The following is a 12,336-nucleotide window of genomic DNA, read 5'->3' as shown; positions in this document are numbered from 1 at the left end:
CCGGCCTCCACAACCAACGCCCCACCGACTCTCCTCCAGAGGGACTTGACTTCAATGAGTTGAAGACTGTGCCACAGGCAACCAGCTGTGTCAAGGACCAACGCAGAACAAGCTCACACTTATTCAGCCCAGCAGGACCCTGAGTCTGGGAAGCATGGCGTGCCACATCGGGTTGTCCCTCAGAAAAACCCTGCTAGGTGGGAAGGAGCCACCTGCACCTGTGAGGCTGCAGAGGGCAGGCTAGGGGCAGGGCAGGTTGTACGTGCATGTGCATGCGTGTGTGTGCGTGTGTGTGTGTCTGTGTGTGTGTGTGTGTGTTTCGGTGTGTGTGTGGGTGGGGCACAGCCAGACAGAAGCTGAGGAAGTACTGCTCCCCCCGCCCCAGGTAGGGGCAGCCAGCCAGGGAATGGCAGGGTCATATGGCAGGAGGCAGGTGCTAGCCCGGCAGCCCAAGGGCCTGTCGTGGGCTCTGGGCAGGGCAGAGAGCCGTCGGGAGCAGAATCAAAGAGGGCATTGGAGGAAGAAGCTTCTGAGCAGTCAGAGCAGGCCGCGGCCGGTGGGGAGCTGGCCCGAAGCCACAGACTGGGGAGCTTTGGCCCTGCCTGAGGTAGGACGGTAGGGAGGAGCCCCAGGCTCTCCCTGGAGGACACAAGGGGGCCCCCGTTGGCTGTGCAGAGCCTGGGCCCTCGGACATTGTGGTGCACAGCAAAGAAGCCCTTCCTGGTTCAAGAGCAGACAATGCTCCCACTCAACCTGTGGAGGCTGTAAGGGACACGTCCGAGGTCAGCCAGCTGGGAGGCAACCAGGTGGGGAGAAACACACACGGAGACCTCCTCTGCGTCCAGGCCTGTGTTGGAGGCACTCAGCAAGGCTGGCTGTCCTTGCGACTTGTTTCTCAAGAGCCAGTACTACAGCAGGTGCTCTACGGAGGCGTCTGGTCACCAAGCAACCCAGAGCCTTCTGTGAATCTTGATTGCAGCATCTTCAATCAAGTGCCACCTCACAGTACAGTGCTTCCGTGTTTATCCCTTCAGGTGTCCAACATCTGCTGGGCACGCTGGCTCTGTGCAGTGCCTTCTGCTGGCAATCAGGGGGACCAAGCCAAAAAGATGGAAGCCTCTGGGAGCCAAACCAAGCAGGGGCCACCTATACAATTCCTTTACCTTTACCAGGGAGTCTGCCTGCCCACAGGGCAGGGCTGGGTGCTGCGGGGCAGGGTGGGGAGGGACGGGAAGATGGAGAGTGGCAGGCTGGCGGGAGGGAGGAAGAGGGCAGAGCTAATGTCTACCTGGGTGTCACACGAGCCACTTGAATGTGACCACGGCCACAGGAGCTCATCCCCATGCCCGTCACCCCTCTTTCCACAAAAGGCAAGAGGAAAGACAACTGCCAGCATGATCCCCATGTCAGACAAGGGTCCTGCCTTCCACCCGGTCCACACACAACAAGGAACCCGGGACCCTGCCTGAGCCCTCCCCGGGCCTTCTCCCTCTCTAGAGCCTGTATCTTCTGCTTTCCCTTAGACCCTCCTTGCCCAGCCCCGGGGTCGGGGGGGGCCTGGACTTGGGCTGCAGCCCCCTCGCTGCTCCAGGCTTCCCTTCCTGCTGATTAGTTCCCCCAGACGGCTGGCCGGCCGGTCTCAGCATCACCGCCTCCTGGCTTCAAACCCATCGGGGCTCCCCACAGCCCTCAGGATAAGGTCCCGGTACCCTGGCAGGCTGGAGCAGGCTGACAGATTCAGGCACTTGCTGGAAAGAAGGCACCGAGAGCCTCCTCTGGGCCACACTCTGTTCTAGGTGCTGGGGATCTCAGGGTAGGAAACGCTGTACTACGGTTTGAACGTTGTGTCCCTGCCAAAATTCATGTTGAAAGTTAGTCCCTAACGCAGCAGTGTTAAGGGGTGAGACCTTTAGGAGGCAATGAGACCATGGGGGCAGAGCCCTCGAGGATGAGAGGAGTCCCTTGTAAAAGGCTGGAAAGCACTAGGTAAGCCCCCTTTTTGCTCTTCCCTCCCCACGACCATGTGAGGACGCAGGCACAAGACACCATCTTGGAAGGAGAGACTGAGCCCCCACCAGATGCTGAACCTACTGGTGCCTTGATCTTGGGCTTCCCAGCCTCCGGAATTGGGAACAAGAAATTTCTGTTCTTTTGTAAGTTTCCCAGTCTCCAGTGCCTTGACTTTGAGCTTCCCAGCCCCCAGAATTGGGAGCAATACATTTCTGTTCTTTGCAAGTTACCCAGTCTCAGGTATTTTGCTATAGCAGTGCAAATGGGCTAGACACACAGGCAAGTCCACCCCACCTTCTGGGGCTCTAGCTTGCCACCTGGGGAGGGAGCCCCTGATACCCAAAAGCAAAGACTCAGACCAGCATTTCTCACGTGCCGACACATGTACTGATGCCGCCAATAAGAATATAAACAGAGGGCACGTGATTTGTGTGTCCCAGCAGAGGGGGCCTATGGGAGGAGGGGACAGTTCAGCTGAGACATGAAGGAGGAGGAGGTGCAGGAGGAGGGGGAGGAGGAGGAGGGGGAGGAGGAGGAATAGGAGGAGGAGGAGGAGGGAGAGGAAGAGCAGGAGGAAGCTGCTGCCACAGAAGGTTCTTGGGCCTGGATGGCTCACACAGAGGAAGGAGGGATGGCAAAGGCCGAAGGTGGGAACAAGCCCTGTGCTGCGGGGCCAGCTGAACAGGCCAGATCGGCAGGAGTGTGGTGAGAGGAGCTGGGGGCATGGCAACATGGGGTGGATTTCGGGGAAGGAAGGAGAGCATCAGAGGAAGCCAGATCCCCAGGAGCAGCGTGGGGGGTGCTCTTGACCAGGATGGGGACTTTGAGATTACTCTAAGGAGATGGGGTGCCACAGGGAGGAGCAGGGTCTGGTGGTGTTGCAAAAAGATCACCCTGGCTGCTGAGGGGGTGTTGGTGGAGCAGGGAGGAAGCGGAGTGGAGGCAGGGAGAACAGGAGGCAGGGCGGGCCAAGGACCACGGAGATGAGAAGGGTAGCAGTCTTGGACCAGAGTCAACAAAATCCAATGATGGGTTAGATTTGGGAGTGAGGAACAAAGGATAGGGGAGAGAATCCTGGCTGCTTTGTTTGAGTCACCAGGTAGAAGGCAGAGCCCTTTGCACAGAGGGGGAAGCCTGGGGACAGTGTAGGCATGGTGAAGGGGGCGAAGCCCTCCGGTTTGAACATCTTAGCTCTGAAATGTCTGCGGGGCATCCACGTGGGCAGATGGATGGGTACGTGCGGAGCTTGGAAGAGAGGTCACGTCCAGAGACAGAGCATTCATCGGAGGTGCCGTATGTCCCAGGGTTGAGGCTGGGAGCCCGCCCCCACCACGCTTAGATCCAGCAAAGTAGGAGGAGGAGGAGGAAGGTCCAAGGGCAGAGAGGCAGGTAGAGAGGGAGGAGGTCAGCCCAAAAGTGGGGTGGGGGAGAGGAAGAAGCTGAGAAAGGAAATGGTTTTGAGAAGGAAGGAGAGTCAACTGTGTTGAGAGGTGGAGACAATGGGGACAGAGGACTGACAAAAGAAAGACAGTTGACGTGTCACAGCCCAGCCTTGCCCGGGGTTGGCGGGGGGCAATGGGTGTCCTGCAGCGTCGTGGACTTGGAGTCAGCAGGTGCAGAAGGAAGGAGAGTGGGAAGAGACAAGGCCGAAAACAGGAAATTAGTTGCGAGCCGGCCTGTGGGCTGACTGGGCCAGTTGGAGACACCAGACCCACAGATGTTCCCAGGGTGGGGGCGGCCGAGGCGGTGGGGGGGGGGGAGGGGGGGTCGGTGCCCTTTCTGAAGAAGGACTCCAGAAAAATCACGGCTGAAAACAAGAGAGAGGACAATATGTGGTATAAGCCGTGACAAGTCTAACACTAAAGGTTCGATAGACAGACACTCTCACAGCAGAGGTAAAGAGCAGCAGTTTGCCTGAATGAGAACAAGCAGTCTTGGCCCTCAAGGGGGAGAAGCGGTGGGGGGCAGGGGGGCGGGGAGGACTGGACACACGAGCCCAACCGGGGAGGCTGCTTTGTGACAGAAGACATGCGTTTCTTCGCTGACCCCACGTTTACTACCTGGGAGGTAGAAAAGCCTGGGGAGCAAGACCATGCCAACCTAAGTACCACACAGAGAGGGAGCCTCCCTATAAGAAGATGGTATCTATTCAGAAATAGGCATTGCAGTGGGGACGTGTGCGCCCTAGTGAACTATGTGCATATTCAGGCAGGGGAAGGCAGACAAAGGGTTTTCAGGACAAGTGAAGAGGATTACATAATTGTTTTGACATAATGATCTTTGGCTACAAGGATGAATAACAAGGGTAGCATTGGTCAGGGGCTTGGACAGGAAGTTGCTGGGCAGGTGTCCTCGCAGAAGTATTATTTGTGTCAGGTTGCAACAGCCTTTGTGCAAATTTGTGGGTTTTGCAGTCTTCTGTGATAGCTTTTGTTATCAGGCATTCGTGCATGGGAACCCTGCCTAGGTGGCCCTCCACAGCTCTATTTGTCAGGTTTTTGGATTTTTGTTTGCTTGAACAACAAGTGACTCCATCTTGATTCTGAAACCTTTCACAACCATACGGGCAAGCCAAAGTCTAATTGTGAGGCCCACTCCAATGCGACCTGCTTCTGGGCAACGTGATAGACTGGCCATGGCTTATATCACAAAAGGAGAAAGGCTTCGATCTTGACGCTAGGAACTTTCTCCTGGAAACGGGCCGATGACGCCTGTCATCTGCGAGATGAGGAGGAAAGGAGCAAAGGAGATTCACAGAAGAGGAACCAGGAACGGCCAGTGGGAGGATGCACGACCTCGCCACCGCTCGGGGAAACGCAAGGCACACAGCGATGAGGTGGTGTCTCTCCCCGTGGGATGGGCAAGCGGGCGAGGCTGGACAGGACCAAAGGCTGCTTGGGCTGTAGGAACCCAGGACCGCTCCCACGCTGCCAGTGCGAGGGAACATGGGTTCAGCCACGCACCGGAGGTCACAGATGAGCAAAGCTTGGTTGTGGCGTTGATAGGCACAGCCCAAGTCCCAGCAGAGCCACTGCCTGCTGTGCACGCCAGAGTCTTTCTGGCTGACGGTGGTGGCTCAGACAGGCATGCGGGATACCACTGGCAGCAGTGTCTGCAACAGCCAAACAGTGGGAAGGACCGGAATGTCCATCCCCAGGGTCATAGACAAATACTCTGGGGCTGTGATTCAGCAAGGAGCTTGGGCGAGCTGGACGCTTGGGGGAAACCTTGGCCAGCAAGTTGCCAAACAGGAGGTCAGGCAAGGAAAGAGAAGGGGATGAGGGAACGACACCCAGAGGTGTGACCCCGTGGGAACCCGTTTGCCACCTGCCTGGTGGAGATGCTGTTCACATGGCCCCAGCCTCCCGTGATGGGTCAGGTGCAGGGTGGTCAGATCCACAGGCGCAGAATCTCTGTTTTGAGCGGAGGCTGCTCTGCCCTGGCGCAGTGTCTAGCCCCGGCAACAGAGGACTGGGGAAGGACCTATGGAAGGCTGACTCAGGCCCTGACAGACGGAGGTCTCCAGGGAGGTACGACACCCATGCTGCCCTCAGGGCCAAGAGAGCAATGCCCCAGAGCCCATCAGGCTGGTGAGGGCACAGGGGGCAGGGGACAAATTGAGTAGCCCACTCCACGCGGACTACCTTTCCAGGCACACACTCAGGCAGAGACCCAGACTCGGGACTTGCGGCTGCAAAACGGACGAGGCCCGGGCATACTTGGGTGCTGGGTCACCCTCCTAGGTGCTGGCTCCTGGCACCAGGGCAGCAAAGTGCTTCGGCCGGAGGGCTGCGGGTCCCTGAAGCCAGATGGGCAGCGGGGAGATGGCAGACCCTCCGTAGGATGGTGTGCGTGAGCTGCGTGAGCGCCTGGGGCATCTCCTCCACGGAATGGCACCCGCACCAGGTGCCCCTGGCCTCGCCTGGCCTTGCCAGCCAGAGGACCAGTCCTGGACGGGGAGGGGTAGGACAAGAGCAGGTGCACAGGCCCCAGAACCCGGCTCCCTGACCCTGGCCAGAACGCAGAGCTGCCGGGCGCACCTCAGACCACTCCCTGGCCCTCTGGTGGGCACGCCGGGGTGCAGACCCCTCGCCCCGCTGGCGCCTGCCTCCGGGGCACGTGCGGGAGGGGCAGAGGCCTGGACCAGGAACCGCTGTGGTGAGAGCCAAAGGCGCTGGGACCTGCGGCCCACAGACCTTTGGACACCCCGGTGGGGGTGGGGGTGGGCTGGCGCCTGTGTTCCCGGGACCCGCGGCGCGAGGGGAGTGGGGGTGGGGCTAGGGGATAGGAGCAGGTGACGTCACCCGGGGTCCTGGGGCGCTCGGGAAGGCGGCGAGAGCCAGGCCACGTGACCCGCCCGCGGCAACGGCCCTGCGCTCTCCCGGGCCGGCGACGCGGAGGGGTCCGCGCTGCACCGCCGCCGCACCCCGGCCGCGTGACCGCACTGCAGAGAGCGGCTGCGAGCAGGCGCCGGCGCACCGGCCCAAACGCCGAGCGAGCGAGGGAGAGGCACAGTCAGAGGGAACGCCCGCGCTGGGAGCCAGGGGCGCCCGACCCCGCCGCCGCCGCAGCGGCGCGCAGCCCCCGACGCGCCCTGTGGGGACCCGGACCAGGAGGGACCCTGCCCCGGGAAAAGGTATCAGACCCACCCGGGGAGGGGGACGCTGGGTCCCGGGAGACTCCGCCGCCCCTCGCCTGTCCGCCCTAACAGAACTGAAGCAGCCTGCGGGGCAGCGGTCCGGGGTCCGGGGTCCGGGGGCGGCGCGGGGATGAGGCCAAGACCCGCAGGGACCACCCCCCCGGGGGGGCGGGGCGGGACAGGGGCGGGGCCTGGCTGCAGAGGCGCGGCCAGGGGAGGAGGGCGGCTGGGGGTGGGAGTGGACGTGGACGTGGACGTGGGCGTGGGGAGGGGTGGGCATTAACCTCGCTCTCGCCCGCTCGCATTCACAGGCTGTGGAGACCTGGGCTCCCACCCCAATTCATCCCCCCACACCCCCGCCGCCCCGTGCCACCCTGGTCCGCGCTGGGAACCCTATCCTGCCCCTCGTGTCAGCCCGGCACTGGCCAGAATTGCGGGCATGGCGGTGACGATGCTGCAGGACTGGTGCAGGTGGATGGGGGTCAACGCTCGCAGGGGCCTGCTCATCCTGGGCATCCCGGAGGACTGTGATGATGCCGAATTCCAAGAGTCCCTCGAGGCTGCCCTGAGGCCTATGGGACACTTTACAGTGCTAGGCAAAGTGTTTCGAGAGGAGGATAATGCCACCGCGGCCCTGGTCGAGCTCGACCGGGAAGTCAACTATGCTTTGGTCCCCAGGGAAATCCCCGGCACTGGGGGCCCGTGGAACGTGGTCTTTGTGCCCCGTTGCTCAGGCGAGGAGTTTCTCGGTCTCGGTCGCGTGTTCCACTTCCCGGAGCAAGAGGGGCAGATGGTGGAGAGCGTGGCCGGCGCCCTGGGCGTGGGGCTGCGCAGGGTGTGCTGGCTCCGATGCATCGGTCAGGCGGTCCAGCCCTGGGTGGAGGCCGTGAGGTACCAGAGCCTGGGCGTGTTTTCCGGGAGGGACCAGCCAGCCCCAGGGGAGGAGTCCTTTGAGGTCTGGCTAGACCACACCACCGAAATGCTGCATGTGTGGCAGGGGGTCTCGGAAAGGGAGAGGAGGAGGAGGCTGCTGGAAGGCTTGCGTGGGACCGCCCTGCAGCTCGTGCACGCGCTCCTGGCGGAGAACCCCGCCAGGACGGCGCAGGACTGTCTGGCGGCCCTGGTCCAGGTGTTTGGAGACAACGAGTCCCAGGCGACCATCCGGGTGAAGTGTCTGACCGCTCAGCAGCAGTCAGGCGAGCGTCTCTCAGCTTTCGTGTTGCGGCTGGAAGTGCTGCTGCAGAAGGCCATGGAGAAGGAGGCCCTGGCCAGAGCATCCGCCGACCGCGTGCGCCTGAGGCAGATGCTCACCAGGGCCCACCTTACTGAGCCTCTGGATGAAGCACTGAGGAAGCTGAGAATGGCCGGGAGGTCTCCAAGTTTCTTGGAGATGCTGGGGCTCGTTCGGGAGTCTGAGGCATGGGAGGCCAGTCTAGCCAGGAGCGTGAGAGCCCAGACACAGGAAGGGGCCGGTGCCCGGGCTGGTGCCCAGGCTGTTGCCAGAGCCAGCACTAAAGTAGAGGCGGTCCCAGGAGGTCCTGGTCGGGAGCCAGAGGGCCTCCTCCAGGCAGGAGGCCAGGAGGCTGAGGAGCTCCTCCAGGAGGGGCTCAAGCCCGTCCTGGAGGAATGTGATAACTAGGTTGGGGCTGGGGAGGCAGCCCAGCGCGAGTCCTCCCCGGGCAAATAGGCTCCGAGGGCCCCGGGGCCTCCTCTCCTCCTCTCAGGCAGCAGGGCCCTGGAGACAGGCGGAGGCGGGGCCAGGGCCGGTCCCTCACCCCACATCGGGATCGGGGCCCCCCACTTCCCCCCAAGGGGCCCTGCCCACCACCACCTTCCCGGTGACCCAGATGACCACATTTAATACCAAATGGGGTGGGGGGAGGCGCCCCTCCAGTGCCAGGGGCACATGCTGTGAGCTTCCTGGGAGCCCAGGTTGTGCTCACTGCTCTCCCGTATCGTGAGCACCACCTCTGCTTTCCTTGCGTAGATTTAGGCCAGGGGCTGCTTGTTTTTGTGGAGCCGTGTGTGTTCTTCTCTGAGCAGCTCCTCCCCAGAGGGCCCCAGCGCAGTCCCGGGAGATGGCGGGAAGAAGACACCAGGGCCCAGTGGACACTCATCCCGTGACAGCGATGGTGACCATGACTGCGGGAGAAAGAACGGGACCCGGGATGGAGTGGGGCTGTCTGAGGTTCCCCAGTGAACTTTGTGCTTTGGCGTTCCACTCCTGTTGTTACTTGTTACTGAGTTTCCTAGACCTGGGGTGGGTGTTCCCCCAGGAGGAGGGGGGTCCCGACCTGTGTCCTGTGGTGGCCATTTGCAGCTTCTGTGTTGTGATTCCCTTCTCTTCAACGGTTTCAGTACGTATCTCTCTTCAATAAATTTCATTCAGTGTTCCAGCCGGCCTCGCCTCTGCTGTGGGAAACTGCATGGGGTGCGGGGTGCGGGGTGCAGTGTTGGCTGGGGACAAGGTGAGGTGAGGTGCCACAGTGGCTGGGCTAACATCGGGGTGTGTGGGGTGCTTGGTCCCTGAGGGTCTGTGTGGTCCCCTGGGCTGCACGGGATGGCGTGGTAGTCTTGAGCAGGGGCTGATTGGGTTCCCAGGGCACTCTAATCACCTCCCAGGAGTAGGTGGTTTGGACGTTGCAGACAGGCAGAGGGACAGTAGGCTAGTTCCTGGTATCCAGGATCCCTGACAGCACTGTGGGGTGGGGTGGGGGGGGGCGGCGCTCAGGGCTTTCAGAAGGGTCAGAGTGGCCACATGTGTAACCTCAGGCTGGAAGCCAAGATCAGGGAAGAGCCCCAGGAGGGCCTGGGCATGAAGTCAGAGGCCCACATGGGAGCCATGTGGAGGACTCGGCGGGTGGGGGACCCCTCTTGGGAGACCCAGGCAGCTGACACCCTTGAGAGGGCCTCTTTCCCCCTGCCTCTCCCAACCCAGGACAAGGAGTGGGGGGCAGACATCTTCAGGTGCCCCTACCCAGGCCACAGCTGGCCCCGATCCCGATGTGGGGTGAGGGACCGGCCCTGGCCCCGCCTCCGCCTGTCTCCAGGGCCCTGCTGCCTGAGAGGAGGAGAGGAGGCCCCGGGGCCCTCGGAGCCTATTTGCCCGGGGAGGACTCGCGCTGGGCTGCCTCCCCAGCCCCAACCTAGTTATCACATTCCTCCAGGACGGGCTTGAGCCCCTCCTGGAGGAGCTCCTCAGCCTCCTGGCCTCCTGCCTGGAGGAGGCCCTCTGGCTCCCGACCAGGACCTCCTGGGACCGCCTCTACTTTAGTGCTGGCTCTGGCAACAGCCTGGGCACCAGCCCGGGCACCGGCCCCTTCCTGTGTCTGGGCTCTCACGCTCCTGGCTAGACTGGCCTCCCATGCCTCAGACTCCCGAACGAGCCCCAGCATCTCCAAGAAACTTGGAGACCTCCCGGCCATTCTCAGCTTCCTCAGTGCTTCATCCAGAGGCTCAGTAAGGTGGGCCCTGGTGAGCATCTGCCTCAGGCGCACGCGGTCGGCGGATGCTCTGGCCAGGGCCTCCTTCTCCATGGCCTTCTGCAGCAGCACTTCCAGCCGCAACACGAAAGCTGAGAGACGCTCGCCTGACTGCTGCTGAGCGGTCAGACACTTCACCCGGATGGTCGCCTGGGACTCGTTGTCTCCAAACACCTGGACCAGGGCCGCCAGACAGTCCTGCGCCGTCCTGGCGGGGTTCTCCGCCAGGAGCGCGTGCACGAGCTGCAGGGCGGTCCCACGCAAGCCTTCCAGCAGCCTCCTCCTCCTCTCCCTTTCCGAGACCCCCTGCCACACATGCAGCATTTCGGTGGTGTGGTCTAGCCAGACCTCAAAGGACTCCTCCCCTGGGGCTGGCTGGTCCCTCCCGGAAAACACGCCCAGGCTCTGGTACCTCACGGCCTCCACCCAGGGCTGGACCGCCTGACCGATGCATCGGAGCCAGCACACCCTGCGCAGCCCCACGCCCAGGGCGCCGGCCACGCTCTCCACCATCTGCCCCTCTTGCTCCGGGAAGTGGAACACGCGACCGAGACCGAGAAACTCCTCGCCTGAGCAACGGGGCACAAAGACCACGTTCCACGGGCCCCCAGTGCCGGGGATTTCCCTGGGGACCAAAGCATAGTTGACTTCCCGGTCGAGCTCGACCAGGGCCGCGGTGGCATTATCCTCCTCTCGAAACACTTTGCCTAGCACTGTAAAGTGTCCCATAGGCCTCAGGGCAGCCTCGAGGGACTCTTGGAATTCGGCATCATCACAGTCCTCCGGGATGCCCAGGATGAGCAGGCCCCTGCGAGCGTTGACCCCCATCCACCTGCACCAGTCCTGCAGCATCGTCACCGCCATGCCCGCAATTCTGGCCAGTGCCGGGCTGACACGAGGGGCAGGATAGGGTTCCCAGCGCGGACCAGGGTGGCACGGGGCGGCGGGGGTGTGGGGGGATGAATTGGGGTGGGAGCCCAGGTCTCCACAGCCTGTGAATGCGAGCGGGCGAGAGCGAGGTTAATGCCCACCCCTCCCCACGCCCACGTCCACGTCCACGTCCACTCCCACCCCCAGCCGCCCTCCTCCCCTGGCCGCGCCTCTGCAGCCAGGCCCCGCCCCTGTCCCGCCCCGCCCCCCCGGGGGGGTGGTCCCTGCGGGTCTTGGCCTCATCCCCGCGCCGCCCCCGGACCCCGGACCCCGGACCGCTGCCCCGCAGGCTGCTTCAGTTCTGTTAGGGCGGACAGGCGAGGGGCGGCGGAGTCTCCCGGGACCCAGCGTCCCCCTCCCCGGGTGGGTCTGATACCTTTTCCCGGGGCAGGGTCCCTCCTGGTCCGGGTCCCCACAGGGCGCGTCGGGGGCTGCGCGCCGCTGCGGCGGCGGCGGGGTCGGGCGCCCCTGGCTCCCAGCGCGGGCGTTCCCTCTGACTGTGCCTCTCCCTCGCTCGCTCGGCGTTTGGGCCGGTGCGCCGGCGCCTGCTCGCAGCCGCTCTCTGCAGTGCGGTCACGCGGCCGGGGTGCGGCGGCGGTGCAGCGCGGACCCCTCCGCGTCGCCGGCCCGGGAGAGCGCAGGGCCGTTGCCGCGGGCGGGTCACGTGGCCTGGCTCTCGCCGCCTTCCCGAGCGCCCCAGGACCCCGGGTGACGTCACCTGCTCCTATCCCCTAGCCCCACCCCCACTCCCCTCGCGCCGCGGGTCCCGGGAACACAGGCGCCAGCCCACCCCCACCCCCACCGGGGTGTCCAAAGGTCTGTGGGCCGCAGGTCCCAGCGCCTTTGGCTCTCACCACAGCGGTTCCTGGTCCAGGCCTCTGCCCCTCCCGCACGTGCCCCGGAGGCAGGCGCCAGCGGGGCGAGGGGTCTGCACCCCGGCGTGCCCACCAGAGGGCCAGGGAGTGGTCTGAGGTGCGCCCGGCAGCTCTGCGTTCTGGCCAGGGTCAGGGAGCCGGGTTCTGGGGCCTGTGCACCTGCTCTTGTCCTACCCCTCCCCGTCCAGGACTGGTCCTCTGGCTGGCAAGGCCAGGCGAGGCCAGGGGCACCTGGTGCGGGTGCCATTCCGTGGAGGAGATGCCCCAGGCGCTCACGCAGCTCACGCACACCATCCTACGGAGGGTCTGCCATCTCCCCGCTGCCCATCTGGCTTCAGGGACCCGCAGCCCTCCGGCCGAAGCACTTTGCTGCCCTGGTGCCAGGAGCCAGCACCTAGGA

The 12,336-nt window shown here is 63.4% G+C and overlaps 2 protein-coding genes across 2 annotated transcripts; one reads left to right on the top strand and one right to left on the bottom strand.

Annotated features, from left to right (window-relative positions):
- Positions 1–6,053: 6,053 nt before the first annotated feature.
- On the top strand, positions 6,054–9,045 carry LOC107971235 (paraneoplastic antigen-like protein 6B). Its single transcript, XM_016944492.3, has 2 exons — positions 6,054–6,646; positions 6,961–9,045. The coding sequence occupies exon 2, from the start codon at positions 7,089–7,091 to the stop codon at positions 8,286–8,288; it is 1,200 nt and encodes a 399-aa protein (XP_016799981.1). The 5' UTR covers positions 6,054–6,646; positions 6,961–7,088; the 3' UTR covers positions 8,289–9,045.
- A 585-nt stretch (positions 9,046–9,630) lies between these two features.
- On the bottom strand, positions 9,631–11,700 carry LOC107971234 (PNMA family member 6A). Its single transcript, XM_016944491.3, has 2 exons — positions 11,438–11,700; positions 9,631–11,123 (listed from the first exon to the last, which is right to left on the bottom strand). Exon 2 carries the CDS (start codon positions 10,993–10,995, stop codon positions 9,796–9,798), a length of 1,200 nt encoding a protein of 399 aa, XP_016799980.1. The 5' UTR covers positions 10,996–11,123; positions 11,438–11,700; the 3' UTR covers positions 9,631–9,795.
- Positions 11,701–12,336: the final 636 nt, after the last annotated feature.

The sequence above is a fragment of the Pan troglodytes genome, chromosome X (assembly GCF_028858775.2).
Source record: "Pan troglodytes isolate AG18354 chromosome X, NHGRI_mPanTro3-v2.0_pri, whole genome shotgun sequence".
Lineage (NCBI taxonomy): Eukaryota > Metazoa > Chordata > Mammalia > Primates > Hominidae > Pan > Pan troglodytes.
Note: the sequence above shows the minus strand (reverse complement) of the source record. Positions and strands in the feature narration are given on the sequence as shown.

Excerpts from the sequence above, each read along its gene's own strand:
- LOC107971234 (XM_016944491.3), bottom strand. The coding sequence starts at position 10,995 with ATGGCGGTGACGATGCTGCAGGACTGGTGCAGGTGGATGGGGGTCAAC.
- LOC107971235 (XM_016944492.3), top strand. The coding sequence starts at position 7,089 with ATGGCGGTGACGATGCTGCAGGACTGGTGCAGGTGGATGGGGGTCAAC.